The 23,789-nt window shown below is 32.2% G+C and overlaps 2 protein-coding genes across 2 annotated transcripts; both read left to right on the plus strand.

Moving 5' to 3' along the window:
* Positions 1-2,785: 2,785 nt before the first annotated feature.
* Positions 2,786-9,982, plus strand: LOC113392185 (membrane alanyl aminopeptidase-like). Its single transcript, XM_064215303.1, has 15 exons — positions 2,786-3,008; positions 4,490-4,761; positions 5,046-5,201; positions 5,736-6,059; positions 6,142-6,325; positions 6,928-7,169; positions 7,456-7,648; positions 7,720-7,900; positions 7,997-8,094; positions 8,171-8,350; positions 8,460-8,647; positions 8,738-8,905; positions 8,988-9,131; positions 9,355-9,433; positions 9,750-9,982. The coding sequence occupies exons 1-15, from the start codon at positions 2,796-2,798 to the stop codon at positions 9,960-9,962; spliced, it is 2,835 nt and encodes a 944-aa protein (XP_064071373.1). The 5' UTR covers positions 2,786-2,795; the 3' UTR covers positions 9,963-9,982.
* Positions 9,983-12,383: 2,401 nt separating this feature from the next.
* Positions 12,384-22,415, plus strand: LOC113392203 (membrane alanyl aminopeptidase-like). Its single transcript, XM_026628499.2, has 16 exons — positions 12,384-12,442; positions 12,849-13,102; positions 13,673-13,953; positions 14,469-14,624; positions 14,965-15,285; positions 15,625-15,808; positions 15,931-16,169; positions 16,349-16,538; positions 16,729-16,915; positions 17,413-17,510; positions 17,891-18,070; positions 18,359-18,543; positions 19,998-20,165; positions 20,623-20,763; positions 21,209-21,293; positions 22,149-22,415. Exons 2-16 carry the CDS (start codon positions 12,851-12,853, stop codon positions 22,350-22,352), a joined length of 2,871 nt encoding a protein of 956 aa, XP_026484284.2. The 5' UTR covers positions 12,384-12,442; positions 12,849-12,850; the 3' UTR covers positions 22,353-22,415.
* Positions 22,416-23,789: the final 1,374 nt, after the last annotated feature.

Here is a 23,789-nt window from a genome sequence, read left to right on the forward strand (position 1 = left end):
GAAGGTAGAAATTTTATTTTTGGGCTACCGATTAAATATGAGTTGATTCGCATTTAAGCGTTTCTGGATATTCTACCCTAAGGGTTGAAAATCACACCAATGTGGTATTCAAAGAGGTATTACATTAACGTAATATTTTAAGTTAATTTGTAAATATATTCATATTCTGCGCGGGCAAAGTCGCGGGTAACAGCTAGTACTTTATAAAACATCTTTTTTAAACACGAATACTAAAATTCCCGGTTTTATGTCAGACTACCAGACATCAATATATGTATATTTAACAGTAAAATATAAAAGAAAGGACGCGTCTATCACTGTCGTGCATGAACCCTCGACTTATCGGTGCATAGCGATATTCCTTTACGTTTAGTCATTTAGTGCGAGTATTTATAATACCCACCAAAATTGAACAACTCGCGTGTTCAATACTTTTCAGCATGCTCTAGGGTTAACAGGTGCAATAAATTCGAAAATAAAATAAATGCTAGATATAAAATTTAATTTAACATATACTTAAAATTATTCATTCTTAACTATATAAGTTTTCTTTAACAAATTCATAAAAATGGATTACGGACAGACCATCTAAATTAGCAATACTATGTACAATATTTCGATTTTCGAAAATATTTTGACAATAATAATTACGGCTTTATTTAGTCATTGACTTATATTTCCTCTAGAAAAACTATCCCAGTCATATCTATATTTAACAATTTAATTTTCAATTACGCCATTCCAAAATGACGCCTGAGAAATTCCTTCATTCAATTGAATCATTTAAATCGGTAAAACTAGCGAGGATTAGAAAGAGGCTAAATTAACAATATTGCTAGCTAAAAGTCAGATACAAATACATATATTAATGCTTGTTATTTAGTTCATAGATAAAGTATAGGCTTACAAGTTCATAAGATTTCGAGGTTCTGGTAGAGGATATGGTATTTGGCAAGAAAATCGCTATAGCAGTTTGGAAGGAGTTTACTTGTAGGTAGGGCTTCGTGCAAGCCCTTCTAGATATCAATTCCAGATATCTACTATCAAACAGCAATGCTTATTGTTGGGTTCCGGTTTGACGGGTGAGTAAGCCGTTGAGGAATAAAGGCCACAGCATCTTAGTTTCCAAGATTAATGTATTGGTGATATGGAGAAAGATTAATATTTACCATACCAATTGTTATGACCAGTGGGCAGTGGTGACCACTTATCATCAGGTGGCTCATTTGCTATATAATAAATCATATGACATATAATATTAGTTAGGAATATAGCATCGGTACAACTCCCCTGCCTTAGAAAACACGTAACCAATCAACCAGATCCGAAATCTCTCACAAAAAAGAGTGTACTCACTGCACTCTGGCTTTGAAAAACATACATGATTGTGTGTTGTATCGCTGTTGGCTATTCTCTGTAGAAAATGACCGCGGTGACCGAAATCAACGATATAATAATCATTATTATTATTAAGCCTTATTTACAATGATTAGCAGGAAATGTGTGTATTAATAAAGTAAATATAAAAAAAAATCTTTTCAATAACTTATACGAAATAATATATATATAACAAGAAAGCGCGGAGTATTCGTAATTCCATAAAGGAATTAATTAAATTGTCTTTCTGCTGACTATGTAATTACATTTAAGAAAGTGTCACTGTATAGTTTGTTTCTAGTTCTCCTCTGAAGAATTAAAAATTAATTCCGAACCGGTGGTAGTTTAATATGAAATACAATGATTTTAACCATTATGTAATGAACCGTAAATTTTAAAATCGTACTGTAATATACTCTAGTACTGTAGCTGTCAAAATTATAATGAAGCCTATTTTATTTGAAAATAATATATTATTTTAGAAATAAGTCAAGATATATTTATAAAAAATAAGTACCGACATATATAAATATTTAATCTGTTATGAATTTCTAAATGTATCCTTTAATGTCTTATAATTTGTTTGTTTCGTTATATTACTGAATATTATTATGATGTTTGTCATTATTGTTAGTTTCCTTACTACGAAACAAAAAAAAAAAAAAGATTAAATTATATAGTGACAAAAAATCACAACTCCTTTTAAGAGCTTACTTGAATAAAGTATATTTAGATTTTGGCATAGGTTTTGCTGTTAAGCCGAAGGCAAATCTGCTGAAGGGGTACTTAGTAGTCAATACATCTTAAGGCGATAGGAAATAAAACTATTCTCTAAATTTGTATAAGATGAAAAAACACGGGTCCTTTAATTTTAATTTCACTCCGATTATAAATTTATTTAAAATTTTGTTAACATTTTCATATTTCATTTAGTTTTTAAGTGATTGTGATGTTATTTTGTAGATATTCAATAAGTGAATTATGGAATAATTATTCTGGAAAATTAATCATATTGTTATTAATATAACTTGAATAAGAATAATAAGAAGCTTTTGTTAAAACACTTAGTCACACTTAAAAAATGTTGATGATTAATTACATTCAAATTTTATAAAAAAATATGAGTGCATCATAAAAACTATTATCGTCAATCGAATTTGATAACTTTATTAAAAAATATATTAATCTAAACATTGTACTAAGATAATAAGGCTGATTGGTGATAAAAATATATTATGAAAATTAATTTTAACGACTTTAGTTGACCATTAGATTCCGTCGTGACCACCATGGGTAAGATTGAATAAAATTTAAATATTTTTTTGTCTACTATAATATAAACTTATAATTATTTAAAAAAATGCTGATCAAATGAATACAACAGTTTGAGAATAGACTAAATTTTTTTAGGTCTCAAAATGATGGTCACGTTTTTATTTCTTCTCGTGGGTCTGGCCTACGCGGATCCCGGGGAGATTACGCCAGACTTTGAAATGATCGGATACAATACAAATATTGATGACCCAAAATACAGGCTCTTGGACAATGTGCAACCTACTTATTTCCATGTTGACCTTGACGTATATCTGTCTGAATCTAGATTCAATGGAATTGTTCAAGTTGATGTTCAGGTTAGTAATACTTTTCGAGGCATACATAAATATACAAATTTTTAAAATAATAGATACAATAGCTGCAAATAAAAAGCAGCTTCGATTTTTGAGTTTTGTTATCATTAAAACTTTACGTGTTTTTAGTTTCATGCTCCAATTCTAATTGTCTTTAAGACCTGGCTTTTCTTCGCTTTTAAATGTCTTTAGAAAAATAACTTAATACTCTTCTATTAAATTCGAATTAATCTTTTTCATCATTCTTACATTTTTCATCTTCCGGTAATACCTTGTATGAATATATTAATAATATAATTATTAATTTGTGACATATCCTACAAAATTCTTTCTTTTGAGTACAATTACTTATTATGATAATACTTTACTGCAAGGAAAATTCTAAGGAAAGTGTATCTTTGTTATTAATATAAGTCAAGTATCTTGAAACACATTAAAATATTCTATATTTTTTATTTTATTTTAGCCTTTGTCTAGCTTAAAGACATTCAAATGATAGGGTTTTTTTTTTATTGGATGAGTAGCTTCTGTTTACCTCCTACATCCAACATAACGAACTTTACTTCTTTAAAACGTAGAACATTACATTTTTGCGATACTGAAATGCATAAATGCGATCAATCAGACTAAAACGTGATTTTGGTGTCACGTTAATGTATTAGATCGAATCTATATCGCAAGTATTTTTAGTGTATCAAAGAGTGTGCTGTTATCAAAAAATATGACACAGATTTAGATAGTATTTCCAATAAATTAATCGCCGACATACTTAATCATACATTCACGATTATTTTTTTTATCTAATTGATAAAATTGCTAAAAGTCGGCTAACCGTGACGTGACTCAATTAATTTGTTATGGTTTTCTATGCTAATATAGTCTTTATGTAAAATTATATAACTGTGATGTAATAAAATAATAATATTAATAAATATTGCATATTATAATGTCCACCGTCCACTGACATTGGTACAGTCAGAAATATTAACCATTCTGTACATCGCCAATCCGCCGCCAAACTTGGCAACTTAGATTTTATGTACCTTGTGCACAGGCAGCCAGTGTAACAGGCTTACTCATCTTTCTAACCGGAACATATAGCAGTATATGGTGGTACCTACAGAGACGAGCTAGTTCAAAAGTATACCACCAGTAATCGCGATTAATACATGAGTACGAAATTAATTAATTAACCACATGAAAACTTAGTGCTCGACTTTGAACCCGATCTATTTTCGATTAAGATCGAAACCGGATCGTAACCGGATTTTATCTTTTATAATATAGAATTATGTTACATGAGATACGTCACTAAAATAGAGAACTCATTATTATTAATCCTGAGCAAAACAGTCGGCAGACGTTGTTTGCCAACTTTTCTGAATCGTATTATCTGCTATAGGCATGTTCACTAACAGAAGATAAATTAATCTCCTTATTTACAAAGTTTGTATATTATTTTAAACTCACCGCTTTCATTTCAGATTCGTCAAAACCTCACACAAATTGTAATGCACCAAAATGTAGTTGCCATTACCGGTGTGAATGTCGTAGACGCTAACAATCAACCAGTAAATCTCCAATTCCCGAATAGCTTCGAAACTGACAGTTATTACGAGATTTTGAAAATTAATTTTGCGTCCACTATCATACCCGGTCAATATACGATCACTATCAGCTATCTTGGTCGCATAAATGAAAATCCTCATGATCGTGGTTTTTACAAAGGATATTATTACGATGGCAATGAAAAACGGTAAATAAATGACTCATTGGATCGAAGTTTCTGATACCGTTTCAATCCAGGTTCTTGTCAAATTATGGCTACACATTAGGTGTAAAATTAAGTTCGTAATCGTCGTACGACAATTGTGCCACTTTATGGATTACAATTTTGTCACCGATCCTTGATTTATCCAAGCTATGATAATTAATTCCATCATGCCTGAAAGAAACTTCGTTCGAAGCGACTATATTAGCTTATTATTGTTCTTTTACGAATTAAAAAAACATATACTAATTTTGCTTTTTATCTTTTAGCGAATATGCCACGACACAGTTCCAACCTTATCACGCAAGAAAGGCTTTCCCATGTTTCGACGAACCACAATTTAAATGTCCCTTTGTTATTTCAATAACTCGTGATGCCAATCTTTCACCATCTTACTCTAATATGGCCATCAACGCTACCCAACAGTAAGTACATCATCAACCGACCGAGATATACGATATATACAATATACACGATTTTACGATAGAGTCTTAGCATTACTATGGGCTTAAAAATGACAAAGTTGTAAATATCAACATTTAATTCAGAAATCATTTTTAATAATACGGTTTGAATTAAATCTAGCCGAGATGGCCCAGTGGTTAGAACGCGTGCATCTTAACCGATGATTTCGGGTTCAAACCCAGGCAGGCACCACTGAGTTTTCATGTGCTTAATTTGTGTTTATAATTCATCTCGTGCTCGGCGGTGAAGGAAAACATCGTGAGGAAACCTACATGTGTCTAATTTCAACGAAATTCTGCCACATGTGTATTCCACCAACCCGCATTGGAGCAGCGTGGTGGAATATGCTCCATACCTTCTCCTCAACGGGAGAGGAGGCCTTAGCCCAGCAGTGGGAAATTTACAGGCTGATTATATGTTTATTTATATGAATTAAATCGGTTATGAGTACATAATGCGTATTCATTTTGTAATCTTTTATTTATTTTAAACAGGGTATCAACAGGCCGTGTTCGGGAAACATTCTTGCCAACTCCCGCTGTGTCCTCCTACCTCATTGCTTTCCACGTTAGTGATTTCGTTGCTACTAACGAATCTTCCAGACCTAACAGACCTTTCCAAATTGTTTCTCGTCGAGGTCCTCTCGATCAACATTCTTATGCTGCCGAAATTGGTATGAAAATTACTGAAGTGATGGACGAATATTTCGATATTGACTACTATGATATGGGACAAGGCCAACCCATGAAAAACGACCACATCGCGTTGCCTGATTTCCCATCTGGTGCTATGGAAAATTGGGGAATGGTCAACTACAGGTATAATTTTTTAAAATAAATTAAATGTCGAATATAATAGTTGAATTAAAGTGTATCAAGATTAACTATTGCATTTTTTCAGAGAGGCGTATTTACTCTATCATCAAAATCATACTAATGTTTTGGATAAAATTTTCATCGCAACCATCATTGCTCACGAACTTGCTCACAAATGGTTTGGTAACTTGGTGACATGTTTTTGGTGGAGTAACCTTTGGCTGAACGAGTCATTTGCCAGCTACTTTGAATATTTTGGTGCACACTATGTAAATATTATTTCTTTAATTATTATCTTAGGGCGGTTCTTCATCTGTAGTACACGTCTGTAATGTAACATAGTAAGATTCAATTTGGAGCATTACGTTACAATATTTCGCGCATGTACTGATAGACGATTATCCGCCTATAATCTTAGATTTTGAGCAGTCATCTGTTGCAAAGTCAATTGTTTTTACACTGTAACGTTTCACTCTTCTCGTAGATGTAATGTTAACAAACGCATGTTACGTACTGTAATGCTCGAATCTGAACTCAATGCAATGCAAAAGAAATGCAGGCAAATCTCAGAGCGGGACCGTCCTTAAAATATTTTTTTAAATATCGTATGAAACATATTATCAACTACTAAGCATTTCCTAGTTATTTTTGGTATTTTACGAATACGTAGTAGCAACGTTCAAAATTCTCTAAAATGACAATTCAAAAATGATTCAAAAAGTCTTCTTGAATTGTATCAGGATTTTTTAATTGCATATAAACTTATTCGTACTTTTTGTTTGTTTTTATTTTAAATAATTGAAAACAAAAAAAAATACTTTATTTAAATATCATAAATGTGTAATAAAACAATATTAACTTATCATTTCAGGCTGATACGTCTTTGGAATTAGATGATCGTTTTATTCTTAATCGAGTACAAAGTGCTTTAAGTGCTGATGCTAGTGCAGGTGCTACCCCTATGAACTGGACCGAAGTAGCGAGTAATCCATCCGTCACAGCGCATTTCAGTACAACAAGTTATGCTAAGGGTGCTTCAGTCTTAAGAACATTGGAACATTTCGTTGGTTATGAAACATTCCAGAAAGCCCTGAGATATTATTTAAAAGATAAGTAAGTAAATTAATGTCAACTCCTAAGAATAATCACATGTATATGAATCCAATTATATTATGATAATCAATCATTGAATAGCGAACCCAAACAGCACATTAGTTACAGCAGTCAAATCGTAACTATGATTGTGTGACTAGAGCAAGCACCTCTAAGTTTTCATGTGCATAATTTGTGTTTTTCATTAATCTTGGGGTTGGATTAATAAAAGAGGAGATCTTGGCCCCAGTGTGATATTTATAGGCTGTTACGTAACTCTTTTTAAAGATATATATTTTATTTTTAGTGCTTACGGTATTGGATATCCCATAGACATGTACAACGCATTCAGAAGAGCATGTTCCGAGGATCCTACCTTCCAAACAACTTACCCTAATATCGACATTGGTGTGGTGTTTGACAACTGGGTACAGAACCCAGGTTCTCCAGTATTAAATGTGGATGTGAACATGTCCACAGGTCAGATTACTATTACTCAGGTGCGTTACATTAATTTTTAATTTTATATGGATTATACGTAACCGAAACTAACAATGTTTAATTTATATAGGAACGCTTCCAACTTTCTGGTACAGTACCAGATACAATCTGGCATATACCGATCACATGGACACACGGTGGAAGTCCAAATTTCAACGATCTTAAACCTAAGTTCGTATTTACCAACAAGACTATGACTATTCCAAATGAAGCTGGACACCGTTGGGTTGTGTTTAATCTTCAACATTCTGGTAAATATGATAATAATTATTATAAAAAAATATTAAAAATATATTAATTATAATATATTAAAAATAGTATACAAAATTATTTTATTTGTTTCTAAGGACTCTATCGAGTTAATTATGACGACCACAGTTGGGAAATGCTTGCATCTCAATTACGTCGTAACAGAACTGTTATCCATAAATTAAACAGAGCTCAGGTAAACTAAAACATGTTCCTATATATTTTTTTACTATGAATTTAAAATATCGTAAAGCACATGATTTTTTTTTCAGATGACAAATGATGTCATGTTTTTCCTCAGAGCAGGTAAAATTAGCGTAAGGCGTGCGTTTGATGTGCTCTCTTTCCTTAAAGATGAAAGTGACTATTATGTGTGGAATGGAGTTTTGTCACAACTAGACTGGGTTCGACGAAGGCTAGAACATTTGCCTAGAGCTCATGAGGAATTCAATGTAAGCATGTATATAATTAAAGAAATATCAACTATTAATTAATATTTTTCCCTCTAGTTTCGCATCTGAATAATTATTATTACTATTTTTATTTCTTTCCTTACTTTAGACTTACCTTTTGGAGTTATTAGAAGGGGCCATTCAGGAATTGGGATACGAAGAAAGAGCAAATGAGGCAATTTCCACCACACAAAGTAGGATGCAGATCATGAACTACGCTTGTCAACTTGGTCACGAGGGCTGTATCAGCGATAGTCTTGAAAAATGGAGACAATTCAGAAATAGTAACAATTACTTGTAAGTTAACTTTTCCCTAACATCAACTCTACATCACAGCATCACATTTTGAAATCGTAAAACATAATTTCAACACTGTGTTTTTTACAGAGTACCAAAGAATGCACGTCGTTACGTTTATTGCACTGGTCTTCGTTATGGTAATGCTTCCGACTATCAGTTCTTATTCCAGAAATATAATACTTCAGAAAACACCGCTGATATGGTTGTCATGTTGCGCACTCTCGCTTGCACCAGAGATAATGCTTCGTTGTCACAGTAAGTCTAAGTATTTATAATGTTTGTATTTAATATTGTGTTTACCTGACTAGACTTCCTTAAGGTAAATTAATATTTACAGTTACCTAGTTGAGTCGATGCAAAATGACAAAATCAGGGTCCATGACAAGACGAATGCCTTCAGTTTCGCGCTTCTAGGCAATCAGCAGAATGTGCCAATCGTTCTCGATTTCTTATACAGAAACTACGCAGAAATGAGACAGTCGTAAGTATTTTTTTACTACTTACTGCTACTTTACTTTTATTTTTTTACTTTTTTAAAATACATAATATATTCTTGGTTGATTTCGTTTGTATTTTTCGTTAAAATGTTATAAATAATTCGATCACATTCGCTTTACGAAATTTTTACGTGTAACATTAAAGCAATTGTTGTTTATTTATTTCTAAAATTAAGAGATTTTTATTCCCATTAACGCTTTTTCCAGATATGGCGGTCAAGCAAGACTTGATGTTTGCGTAAGCGCTCTGGCGACTCACTTGACGAATTTCGAACATATTGTAGCTGTAAGTTGACTTTTGCCACTTTGGCGATGAATTTTTTACATCTTACATCATTTTATTACTCTCAATAATAAAACAGACTTAATATAAATAAAAAACTCTTAAGTTAGTTTTGTTCTCTTAAGTTAGGTTAGTTCTGAAAAACCTTTTCAAAGTTTCTTTATAATATTTTGAGAAGGTATTAGACATGGATTTGTTTTGATTATTAAATTTTATTAATATATTTCGAGCATTCATAATTAGTTTCTCTGTAAAATCATTTAATTCAAAACCTATACTTAAATGTTTATCTTTATTTGTTTCAATCTTAATTTCACAGTTCCAAGCATGGCTGTACCGAGAACAAGTGGCTTTGGGTACATCCTTCAATTCTGGTGTCAACGTTATTAATTCTGCTTTGAACAACATCAGATGGGGAAACAATGTCGCACCAGACCTATTCACAACTATTAGAAATAGGAATGCTTCAGCGACAATTTCCGTATCTATAGTTTTACTAGCAGTGGCATTAGTTGCTCACGTGTTCCAATAAACTGTAATATTATAAGTATTGTAGTAACAGAATTTGCTCATTTTGAGCATAATTATTTAAAATGTAATTATATTTTAATAAATTTTTGTACATAACGAAGTATTTTTTTGTTATTGTATCTAAACAAAGGCGTCGTACACCGAATGTAGAATCAAAATAATATATTGCCAATGAGTGGCCCAAAATATTTCAGGGAGATTCTTACTAGATAAAATATAACTCATAATAGATCACAAATTAATATTTTACACGCTAGATATTCTAAATAAAATAATAAATTCAACTTGTATTTCTACTGTGATATCTATACATATAATAAAATTGGAGTGTCTGTTTGTAATATTAAAATAACCCATTTTTACTAAATGCATATGTATGTGTACAAGGTACATTTTTACAATTTTTGTCAGTCAGTCTGTCTGTCTGTTTGATCCGGCTAATCTTTGGAACGGCTGAACCGATTTCGAAGGGACTTTCACTGGCAGATAGCGGATGTAATAAGGAATAACTTACTTTTATTTTAGAATTATATATAGAATAAAAATAAAATCACGCTACAATATCCAAATAACTTAATTTCAAAAAACGCGCACGAATTCGAGGGCGCAGCTGGCTTAGAATACAATAAATACCATCTTGAATTAGGTAAAAAAGTCAATGAGAAAATGACACTGTAAGAACAGCCTTTAGAATTAAGATGTTACGTCCTTACGCATCTATTGCCACTAGTTCAAATCGGTACACAATGGTATTAACTATTGCTGTTTGGCCAGACCAGACGAGCTTCCACAAAGCCCTACCAAGTAAATAAAACGGAGCAAGTTAATTTAAAAATAATAATAATTACATATATAATAAATATCGGAAAATTCGTAGAGTCTCTAAGGGTCTTGTTCTGGGACATCTATTATTTTCTATTTTCAATCGTAATAAGCAAATACATTTTGTTATATTATAGCGATTTTGATTTCATTTAAATAAGCAAGTAAAATATATATTACACATTCATATGTAAATGATTGTTATCATTCGAAGTTATATTATTTAGTAAAATGATAAATTAATTTCAAGGTCAATTATGCTTTTGGAATAATCAGCCATTATAAATGGACGGAGTGAGGGCTATGTCCAGTATATTCTATGAGATGTTAATTGAACTGATATTATAAATGCGAAAGTAACTCAGTCCGTCAGTCAGTCAGTTATGCTTTCACACCCAATTTGCTGAACTGAATTTTATGAAATTCGATATGAAGCAAGTTTGAACACCAAGGAAGGCCATAGCCGTATAATATGTAACAGTAATATTGCAAATGTGAAAGTGAGTGTGTTTGTTTGTTAACATTTTTCTTATCAATCGTTCATCGTGAAGGACAAATGTAAATCAGGACTAACATCTGGTCCGCATCATGCGCTCAAAGTTGAGCAAAGAAATTAGTTAATTATGTAAAGGGAACTCATGTTATGAAGTATATATTTTTTATTATATGATATTTGCTTATGAGCCGAGATGGCCCAGTGGTTAGAACGCGTGCATCTTAACCGATGATTTCGGGTTCAAACCCAGGCAGGCACCACTGAATTTTCATGTGCTTAATTTGTGTTTATAATTCATCTCGTGCTCGGCGGTGAAGGAAAACATCGTGAGGAAACCTGCATGTGTCTAATTTCAACGAAATTCTGCCACATGTGTATTCCACCAACCCGCATTGGAGCAGCGTGGTGGAATATGCTCCATACCTTCTCCTCAAAAGGAGAGGAGGCCTTAGCCCAGCAGTGGGAAATTTACAGGCTGTTTATGTTATGTTATGTTATGATATTTGCTTAATCTATAAATTTTAAAATACTTGATTGACATACAACGCACAGCCTTAACAGGTCGATATTATGGAATGTAGGTAGGAAAAAGAGGATTTATCAAAATTCATCACGTTGTCAATGGGAAAGAAAGTTTGTATGGAAATTCGTTATATCTGTTGTTAGAAAAGCGGAAATCTATATTTTAGTTTATGTTAACGAGTTAAAGAAAGATGCTAAAGACCTTATGAATATTCACTTATGAGGGTAAAACTTAGGGCAGAAGTTTGGCTTGCGTTTATAACAAAAGGTCAGTCGTTAAAGCGTTTACTAAAAACTCGTCTCTTAAGGCGGAAAAATCAGGGATGCAAGTTCGTATGGAAGATGTTAATTTTATAAATTTTCGATATCCATGTAAATAAATAAAACGCAGCTAAGCTTACAGATAGATTAAGTGTCAATATATTTTGGTATTATATAAATGAGCGTTCAATAAATAATTTTTTTTTTATCATGATATCAATGATTTAGATCGAATGGTATCGAAATAATATCAAATGATTATATTTTATCTAATTGTATTACTTATCCCTAGAATATTGTTTTTGAAGTGATATTTAGAACAATGATATGAATTCACTGTATCTTGTTCCATCCGAGGCTAAGGATATTTCCATAAAAAGGTTAGTTAATAAATTTTGTTTAAAATATTTACAATCAAATATTGTCTTGATTTACGTATCATAATTTGTTCTGATTTATTTCGTTACTTATCTAAACTATATTTAACGTATTGTATAAGAATGTTTCTATATTATCTACTAAATCCTATGCAGTGCATACTAAATGTTATGTTAACTATGAAGTATTTGACGTATTTTATTTGAATTTTAACAAAATTGTTTGTAAGTTGTGTTTTTTTAACACAGCTTGTAATATTTGAGAAAAGTACTAGAATTACAATAAATATATATCAAATTTGGTTGTATGACAGTATAAAATGATAGGAGAAAATATTATCATAGCTCGTTGATACAAAAGTTGATCATTATTATTTTGTTGATGCCTAGATTTATGAAATTGTTTCAGAAATGTCCTGGTTTTTCCTTTCATTGGCCTTCTTGGTCTTAAACACAACCAATGCTGATAATCCTTTATGGATAGAAGAAATAGAAGAGCTTCCCGAATTTTCGGCTCAGTCGGTTTCCCGAAGTGCCGACAAAGTTTATCGCCTACCAGAGAATGTTGTGCCTTTAGAATATGACATTTTTATTGATCTTTATTTCGCCGAGAGAATAGATCGACCATTTAGCTTCGATGGAAGAGAATTCATTGTGATTCAGGTACAAACTTTATCTAACGATAAATAAATACACCATGCAAGCTATCTTATATAATATATGTGCGTACCAATAATTTTAAATAATTTAATAAAGACAAACGAAACATTTTAAATGAAATTAATCTATTATTATTACTATCGACGACCTCCGTGGTCGAGTAGTGTGTACACCGGTTTTCATAGGTACGCCACTGCGAGGTCCCGGGTTCGATTCTCGGCCGAGTCGATGTAGAAAAAGTTAATTAGTTTTCTATATTGTCTTGGGTCTGGGTGTATATGGTACCGTCGTTACTTCTGATTTTCCATAACACAAGTGCTTTAGCTACTTACATTGGGATCAGAGTAATGTATGTGATGTTGTCCAATATTTATATTTATTTATTTTACTATTAGTGGTTTGTAATTTTGTAAGTATCCTATTAAAATAAGCTAGTGGTATATCAAATACGTACAGATATCTTCACTATGGTTGCCTATATCGAGCATTAGAAGAACTGAAGAACTTCGGTCAACTGTCAGTGTCTGTCGTTGTGGGTTTAGCATTTTTGTGTTTAATTAATGTCATTTTTAGGCAACAGAGGAAAACGTCACTAATATTGTCCTGCACTCCAATGTTGATAGTATAAACTCTATTACTCTGTTATCTGATAATGGAGAAACAGTTAACCTTAATTTAATTGAACCGTACACTTTGGAGCCGCAGTATCATTTTCTGCGCATAAATTTACAACAAGCGATGGATCTTGGAAGAAATTATACACTCTATATTGATTATAGCAATTCAATGAATGATGGACCAATGAAAAGAGGTATTTGGAAAGGGTGGTACACTGATGACGAAGGCGTTGAAAGGTAAATAAAAAATTATGTACCTTTATAGACAGAAATACGTTATTCTATATGTATGCGAAATAACACTCAATGGTTAATCACGAAATTTCACAAACTATAACACGTACAAACTTGATATTTGGCAGGCAGGTTCCTTAGAGCCCATAAATTCCTCCCCTAAAGGGGTTAAAACGGGGGTTAAAAGTTTGTGTTTTATAAATTTCACGCGGTTAAAGCTAGTCTACTAACATAAATAACAAGTCTAAACTTGTTATCTCTGCCCGACTATATAGTGTTAATTATTATTTTGAAGAATCATGTACGCCTGTATTCTCTTACTCCTCAAAATAATTAGTAACGCAATGATAGAATGAAAAAATATTCCACCAGGCCGTTTCAATATAAGAAATATATTTCCAACAGTATTTTTTTTCGAAATGAAAGCAGTACGCTACATAATAAATAAGTAAATATAATGCTTCAGACAATATTCTATAAAGATTTTGACCCTGACTTAAAAAACTTGACTGTTTTAGGATATATGCAGCCACGCATTTCCAGCCTTACAATGCAAGACAAGCATTCCCATGCTGGGATGAGCCATTATTCAAAGCAGTATTCAAGCTTCATTTATCGAAACCATCGAGTTATATTGGGACCTACTCGAACACTGGTATCGAAAACACAGATACGTAAGTAACCTTTTTGCTATTTTTACATCTAATAATTTATTTGAATTATGTAGTTACAGCAAAAAGTCATTGTTGGATTGGTTGGAAGTGAATATTTACTTTAAAATTATATATTTTCCGAAATTCTATTAAAAATTATATCTTTGCTAGTAAAAAAGATTATTTTGATATTTATTATGAATTGAGTCGAATAAAACAGACTTTCACCTAAACAGTCAATTTTCTTATTAAAAAAAGTAATTGTAGATAGTAATTGTAAATGAATCTATTAAAATTAATTATTTATTTAAATTAATGTGTTTACTTACTTTGTAAGTTCTAACTCTTTTGTAACTTTCAGTCTAGAGAATAATAGGACCCGTGACAATTTCCTTGAGAGTCCAAAAATGTCCTCGTATCTAGTCACGTTCTTAGTGAGCGAATCATTTAAAGTGATCGCAAGTAACACATCGTTTACTCCAGCAATAAGAATAGTCGGTAGATCGAATACAGCGGGATTAGGTGACCATGCTTTAGATCTGACTGTTAAAATGACTGAATATTTTGACGATTATTTTAAAATACCGTATTCGTCGCTACATCCAAATCTTTTAAACGATCATATTTCTTCACCGGACTGGGCATCAGCAGGTACAGAAAATTGGGGCATGGTCAGCTACAGGTTAGTCCAAAATCTCAAGTTACGTGAATCTAGTATCCATTATAGAATTAAAGATTTCGATCGATGAAATTATGATATTAATCAGTGAAGTATGCTTAATCAGCAGTCTCATTGTTGCAAGTGAATTAAAATTGCTCATGATTCGTGAAATATATAACTAACGAATTACATGGCATTTATTTAATTTGGAAGCCGTATAGTGTCTTCACTTGAGTCTAACGCATCTACTTCTACGACGTTAATTATTTACGGAGCAAAGTTAGAGACTTTGACTTTGTTTGATAATTATTTCGAATACCAAATTTTAGTTGTAATTATTTTCCTCAACTTTTTTTTTAGAGAATTATACCTAATAATCGACCCGAGGGAAACTATTATGTCAGTTGAACATTATGCTACTACTCTTGTTTCTCATGAATTAGCTCACAAATGGTTCGGCAATTTGATAACTTGTTTTTGGTGGAGTAACACTTGGATTAATGAGGGTTTCGCCAGCTATTTCGGATACATTGCTGCACATCAGGTAATCAGCTTATTTTTATTAGGACAAAACTAAAACAACAGGCTCCTCTTATAAGGTATATTGTCAGTTGACTGTTTTAAAAATAATACCACAAGAATAAATTTGATACTTGATCTTTACAGATGTTTCCCCAGTATGACCTGCATGAGCATTTTAATTCTCGTTACCTTCAAACCAGCTTAAACTTTGATTCAGGAGTTACAACTGTTCCACTAAACCATGATGTCAATAGTCCAGCTCAAGTGACTGGACATTTCGGAACTATTAGTTATTCTAAGGGAGCTGCATTTTTGAGAATGCTCGGTGATATGATAACTCCTGGAACATTCCAGAAAGCGTGCCAATATTTTTTGTTGAATAAGTAAGTTTATAAAGTATAGTTGTTGATTAGAATAGTTTATTTGTTAAATTGATTATAATGTAATAATTGGAACAATCCCTAAATAATTGTATTTATTATTATTGTCCCTTAACTCGACAAATTACGTTGCTTTGATTTTCAACTCAGTTTTATTCCATACTCTTTTGTTTTTTTTTTAGTCCTTATGAAGCAACAGATCAGTATGATTTATATGACGCATTTGCAAAAGCAATAGATGAAGATCGTACTTTGAATGAGTACTCAAACTTTAATTTTACTGATTTTTATCGCATTTGGGTGAATGAAGCAGGTTATCCTCTATTAACAGTAGAAGTTAACTACATAACTGGTGAAATGGCATTGACTCAAGTAAGTTAAAATGATGCTGAAATTTTATCTAAAAATGTATGTGTAGTTTAATATTTCTGCTTTGTATATATTCCTTTACTATACATTGCTCGCCTGTAATTTGTTTCGTTGGTCTAGTGGCTCGCTTTAAGAGTGAAAGCCAGTCGCCCTGAGATCGATAATTAATTTAATGAATGATATTTTTTACCAGGAAAGGTTTTTCCTCAGTGCATCAGCGGGAACCACTGATCAAATATATCCTATACCTATAACATATTCTAGTAAAGCCAAACCAGATTTTACAAATTTAACAGCCAGTTACATGCTGACTTCAAAACAGGCAATAATTCAAAAAGAAGCGGCCGATGAATGGGTTATATTCAATAATCAACAACATGGTACATGAACTTAAATAATATTTTTAATTATACGACTGTTGCTTAAATTTTATTAAATTTGTGGAGTATTTTAAAGAAAATGCAATTGTTATAACTATCACATTTGCTATTGAAATTTTGTAAGGCGTTTAATTATTTTCAAGCAGATTAGTAAAAAAATGTATAGAGCCAAGTAAAGCCTCATCTTCACTACTGTTTTGCAAACTACTATGTGATTTCGTACGACCTATGCAGATTTTCTCAAGTTGTTTTTCTGCGCCGCTGCGAATGAGATGAATTGGAAACACAAATGTTATGAGTAATATAATGAAAGTGTATGAATAGTCAGTAATTCTTGCCCGGGTTTGAACTCACAATTTTTGGTCAAAACTCAAGCAAGGCAATATTTGTGTAGGTATTTATTAATATATTATTCTGAATAGTAAAAAAAAATAATAAGTATTTTTAAATAAAATATTGTTTAAAATATATCGATATACTTTAGTTCTTACATTCAGGACATTACCGAGTTAACTACGATGTCAAAACTTGGAATTTAATATCAGAGGCTTTGTTGAACGATCCGGAATCTATTCATTACTTAAACCGAGCGCAAGTAAGTATATACTTAAACCTTAAAAGGTGGACAGATACAATACAAATTTAATAGATTGGATAGTATATGTTAAAAATATATATATTGTTGATAAAAATATCCTGACTGAAAGGAAAGGTGGATTTTTTTGAGTCGAGAATATTTCGGCAGTAGAACAAATATACAAAGTTGTTACTGTTATACGCTGCCTCACCGCAGAAGTAGAAAGTAAGGCACGTTGTTGATTTGGATCTTTTTCGTGTTCTCGGATTGTATCGAATTATCGGTACAATAAAAATGCACCCGTAATTGCGGAGCTGTCTTTAAAATAATCGCCGTGGGTAACTGGGTAAGCCTTTTACTTACAAGCTTATGTATATATATATAATATTTTTTTACAGATTGTTAATGACGTATTCGCTTTAATGAGAGCAAATAAACTGACATATCGCTTCGGCTTTCATATTATTAAATTCCTACGCAATGAAATTAATTATCACGTTTGGAATCCAGCAATTAGTGGATATACTTGGTTGAGGAATAGACTGCGCCATCTTCCCGAGAGTCAGGCGACCTTTGATGTAAGTATTAATCTCTTTAATTTATAGTTTAGTTATATCTAAAGATATAAAAAAATCAAGATTCATCAAACCAGTAAATAAATTTGACATTTATATTTTGAGGCATATCAAAAGTAGAAATAAGTCATGATTTGATGCAGGCGGATTAAGAAAGATGCCATTGGCTAGTTGGTGATTCTTAAATATTTGGCTACAAAGGTGATTGTTAAACATTTGTACTATAATTAGGGCAGCCATTTGTAGTGCTTTTTTTGCGTGACGATTATATGAAAACCGAAATATTTTCAGTCATACCTCCTTAGCTACATGGATTACGTTATCAATACTCTTGGATACGAACCAGCTTCCAATGAGTCGGTGACTATAACCCTTACTCGACAAGAGGTCCTGCACTTTGCATGCACTCTTGGTCACGAAATATGCATTCAAAATTCGAGGGATAAATTTATTTCCATGAGAGACCAAGGCGCTTGGTAAGAATGTATTTAATTTATTTTATTTTATTTCTGAACTAGGTAATTTTCTCAAACTTACTTATTACTATGATATGACAAGCTAACCGTCCCGGATTAGCACGGATATAATACACATAACGTTTATATCCGGATACATATTACACTTTTGGCTAACTATACAAGTACATACCATGTACCTCTCAATCGGAATGATCAAATCAATTTTATTCAAGTAAACTTCACAAGGAAGCGTTTTTGAATCGTCGATATTAAAATACTACCACCGTTTCGGAAAGCAGCCTCCAGCGAGAAGAAACGGCAAGAAACTCGTATAGTTGCTCTTTTCAAATAAACAGATTTACAATGCTGTTTTTTTTACAATATTTGTTGTCCTGTTAGGGAACTCGAGCCTAAATCCAGGCGTTTTTTTCTAGAAAGTACTCTTTTAATGAATAATAAGACTTATTTATTAATTTCGTAAATGGTAAATTGGTTACATTTCCCGGTATCTTATTATATATGCGTATACCATTGCCCAAAAACGTTCTCTGTACCGTATGCAAACGGAAAGTAACCCCTACAAGTTTATTCTTGTTTTTTGTATTAATAGTATGTATATTATGTTTTTTTCTGACATCAACAATTATCAGCATATTTCACCCAATTAAAATAACTTAACGAATTATCTATCTAAAGCTTCCTCATGATTCACTCTGTGAACACTATATGACCATCCGATTGGTAGTTATTGATCATGTTCAGACACTTTGCTATATAATATTTAGTGCTGTCCTTGTATCATTAAATAATATAAATATCATTCTATATAATTTATTAAGATCACGAAATGCTTTTGTTTTTGTTTGTATATCTGTTGAAATAAATAGTCACAGAAACAAAAACATCTGAAAATTTCATAGTAAATAATTTAATAGTTCCATCAAAACTACAGGCATAAGGGATATAACATCTCAGCTCCTAAGGCTCATTGGCGATGTAATTTTTTTACGGCGCCAATGTCTATGGGCAGCATTGACTACGTGCTCGTCCACCTATATCACATAGGTATTTTATATTGAGTTTCTGGAAAAACCTTGATTTATTAGAATTATAATAATTTTCAAATAATACATCTTGGAAGATACTTAGCCTTTTGGTACATACATTTAATGTCTCTATTTGTTAGTCTCGTATCCGATCGTATAGAATTCATAGTTTGGCATTTTAACGTTTGTGATTTGCAATGAAAGTCTTTGAATTTTGTACTTGACTTTAAGAAAATCGTGTTTTATATAAATATAATATTCCACAACTATTACGCACGTTAAATAGTTTATTATGATACGAATACAATAAATTTATTTGTAAAATAAATGAGTGAAGAATAAGAGATGTATGTCTGATTAATTTTTATTATTTATAATAATAAGTTTATTAGCATTTTTAGAAATCGATCATTTTGTGCCTTTTAGGGTCGATCCTAGAATCCGGCGCCATGTTTATATTGCAGGAGTTAGACAAGGAGGACAGCAAGACTTTGAGTTCCTATTAAACAGATATAGGAATTCGAACTTTGCTAATGATCAGTTGGAAATATTGAGGGCCCTTGGTGCTACCAGAGATCCTCAGCTTTTGACGAGGTAGATATTGTAAATAGAAAAAAAAAAAACTATTTATTTAATTTGTAGGTAGATGTAGTGAGATTCCATCCCATCTTTTATTTATAAGCAGAAGTCAGACCTCGATCTGAAGATGTGAAGATCGCAATTCACATTAATCTAACTTTATAAATTGACGAACTTCAAGCCTAGCTTTTACACTTTTAGGTGATAAATTTTCAAAAAATCTTTAGCGTCTGTGTTTAACTCATTTACGTTAGCATAATTACCGATTTCCAAATCTATAACATCATATATATTGAACTTTCACCTCTATTGAAACCTCGCCGGAAATTAATTTTGAAAAAAAAAACCATAAAAAAATCCTGTGCGAAATTTCATCCAGTTAGACCCACCGGCCTTAGTTGAGCCTTATATGACAGGTATTTATTTAATTTTTTATTGTGTTTTAAATTATGTTCTGATTAAATTATTTCAGATACTTGGAATTTACACTAGACAAAGCTGTGCGATCGCATGATAAAGCTACATCTTTCAACTACGCCTTGCTTGGTAACCCTGAAAATGCACATACTGTGTTGCAGTTCGTGAAAAACAACATCAATGCTATCAGAGTCGCGTAAGTTTCGATCTCATTCATAATAAATAATACGACAACGAAAACGATATGTAACTTATAAAGTATTCACTTGAGTTGTGTCTGTAGACTGATACCGTAAGAATAAAAACTCGAAACTCATCGCCGAAAATGATCGCAATATATCAGAAAGTAAATGACATATTAATTATAATTATTTAAATGTACGTGCTTCAAAGTATCATATCGCCATATAAGTTGGTTTTAAAATTTGGTGAGAAAGATACGTAAGTGCGCTTACAGAATAATACTACTGCAGTTAATAAACTCTCAAACGTCAAAACTCATAATAGTTAAAACTGCTTTGTAATGATAAATCACTGTTGATAGAGAGTGATACATTGCTTCAATTCAATTTGTAACGGTGACTTCAAGTATTTCTGAGATTATTTTACCATTAACTAAGATGTCATTAAAATTATTATAGTTATGTTGAAGAAGCTCCTCCGAATCCGGTACATACTGCTCTGTCCAATCTTGCAGCTTACTTGGATGAAGCTGGTCTTGTTGAGGTTAGTACTCCCCATCTCGTCCTGATGGTTGATAAACCTGTATGGAATAATTGAAGAAATTCTGAAAATATTGTATTTGAGATAATAGAATACCACTACGAGTATTAACACTTAATGACACAATGTTGACTTTGGTTATCAGATCGTTCAGTTGATAAACTGAAATCCGATGTTAAATGAAAACATTGTAAGAAAACCAGCACGTGTCGGGTAATTTCTAGCACATGTGTAATTAACCATGCTATTTTATAATAATTATTAACATTAAGTCGTTAAATATATACAAATATTCATTAAAAATAGTTACTGTATAAATCATGACCGCGTAGAATTGTGGAAAGAATACTAGGAGTATTTCTACGTTGAATCGCAATTCCGATCCTCTGGTCAAAAAACGAACCAGTCTTCCTGACCCATAATTATTCAAACATGTTCATGTTCATGTTCTTTAGTCAAGAAGGTTCATAAATTCATATTGCAAATTAATCACTATCACTTGCTCGGAAAGTAGATCCAAGAAGAAACGGAAATAAACTCTCTATGTATTGTAGTTTTTTCAATCAACATCATACGGGTTATTCATTTATAAACCACTAATATTTTTAGTAGTTTTAAATAATTTAAAAGTCGTTATATTAGCTTTAGTTGAATTCACTTGGTGGTAGGCTTTACTGGGTATGCACCACCCTCTCATATTCTACGGCCAAGCAGCAATATTTAGTATTTTTGTGTTCTGGTTTGAATCTTTATTGAGACAGTGTTGGTAAAGGAACAAGGAACATAATATCTTGGTTTCCAGGGTTGATTGATAAGGGGTGAATGTATTTTTTTCTTATTATATTTATCTTTTTTCAGTACCAAGAATGGCTACGCAGTACACAGACTAACACGGCCCAGTTCAACAGTGCTATATCTGCTATTTCATCTGCGCGCAACAATATGGCTTGGGGTACAGCTAACGTCGACATGATTTTAAACGCAGCTAGAGATGGCGCAACTAACGTTATGATGTCAACACTTTTAATTTCAATAATGGCTGTAATTGCTGTGTTTCTTTAATAAATTAAACAATTAATTTGTCATCTTTAAAGTTTTGTGTTAAATTTAAAACCTTCCCGTGTCCTTGATTCTGTTTTATTATAGATGATATTGATTGTTATAGATAAGATATTAATTTGTGTCCTAAGTACAAGTTATAACGTAAGTTTAAACGTAAAATCATTATTATTAAAAGTATTGAAACAAAACTATATTTTTTATGTAGAAATGATTAGGGTTATTACTTTATTTATGCAAGCCCACCTGGGTAGGTACTCACCACATATTCAACCGCCAACTTGCTATACTTGGTATTGTAGAGTGGCGGTTTGAAAGGTGAATGACCCAGTGTAACTACAGGCCCAAGGGAGACATATAACATCTTAGCTCCCAAGGTTAGTGGCGTATTGGCAATGTAAGTCAAATAATAATGTCTATAATCAGTGGTAACCACTTACAATCAGATGACTTGTTTGCCAGTTCGCATATATTACGCCCTTCATTATAAAAAAAAAAACTCCAAAACAATACACGTTTAAATAAACGACAATAATAGAAAAAATTCGAGATGACCGACAAACGACAACAGATCCCGAGGTTGTTTGGGCTGATAAAAAGTTATTGGGTTTTGTTTGTCGAAAAATACTCAGTATTAGCTCGGAGGCTGGAAGGTAGAAGTGTTTACACACCCATGTCTCAAAAAGCATGTAGAACCGTTGGTTCTGCGCCTGAACACTTTCCGGTCGTGTTGGAGTTGCCGTCCCAGTGAGAGGAATCGAGATTTTTCTCGCTGGAAAAACACATTACGCATCATTATAATATCAAATATGTATGTAGAATGACATTCATACTGTATACATAGACTGTATAAACTTCAATAGTGACGTAAATTCTAGCATCGTTCCGATTCTCTCAATGAGAAATGAACCAGCCAGCATGTCACCAATGTAGGTAATACGGCACAGTGCTATAATCTTTTGGATTTTTTCGCACTAAAACTCCAAGGTCAAAGATAAGATTATATCAATATTTATTTGAGTTTTTATAAAGTTAATGAGAATTATAATATCATTTCCGATCGAAACAATCACAAGCTTGTAGTTGCCGACGAAGTTAAATAAAAACTTTAATGACGTTTATTTTTTGGGCCTATGGATTATTTGGGCCTAGTAATTAGATCTTAATAAAGTGGTTACATTTAGTCAGTAACACTAGGATTGCAAAAATCAAACCGCATTCCTCCTTGATATCCACGGCGTTTCTCGTTCTTGTAACTACAAGTACGGTTGTACGGTTCACTAACCCTTTAAACTTGAACAGTATGATGTTAAGTATATTAGTTTCGAAACAGAATAATTACAGAAAGGTAGTATCCACCGAGACAGACCTGAATACGAACCACCTGTGCTGATATTAATCTACAACATACACTCACCGATATTAGTTAAGACAAATATA

This window comes from Vanessa tameamea, chromosome 7, assembly GCF_037043105.1.
Source record: "Vanessa tameamea isolate UH-Manoa-2023 chromosome 7, ilVanTame1 primary haplotype, whole genome shotgun sequence".
Taxonomy (NCBI): Eukaryota; Metazoa; Arthropoda; class Insecta; order Lepidoptera; family Nymphalidae; genus Vanessa; species Vanessa tameamea.

Bases quoted from the DNA above. Each gene is read 5' to 3' on its own strand.
- LOC113392185 (XM_064215303.1), top strand. From the start codon at position 2,796: ATGATGGTCACGTTTTTATTTCTTCTCGTGGGTCTGGCCTACGCGGAT. The intron at 7,649-7,719 runs GTGCGTTACATT...TAATTTATATAG, and splicing joins GTCAGATTACTATTACTCAG to GAACGCTTCCAACTTTCTGG. The intron at 9,132-9,354 runs GTAAGTATTTTT...CGCTTTTTCCAG, and splicing joins TACGCAGAAATGAGACAGTC to ATATGGCGGTCAAGCAAGAC.
- LOC113392203 (XM_026628499.2), top strand. From the start codon at position 12,851: ATGTCCTGGTTTTTCCTTTCATTGGCCTTCTTGGTCTTAAACACAACC. The intron at 15,286-15,624 runs GTTAGTCCAAAA...CTTTTTTTTTAG, and splicing joins TGGGGCATGGTCAGCTACAG to AGAATTATACCTAATAATCG. The intron at 16,539-16,728 runs GTAAGTTAAAAT...ATTTTTTACCAG, and splicing joins GTGAAATGGCATTGACTCAA to GAAAGGTTTTTCCTCAGTGC.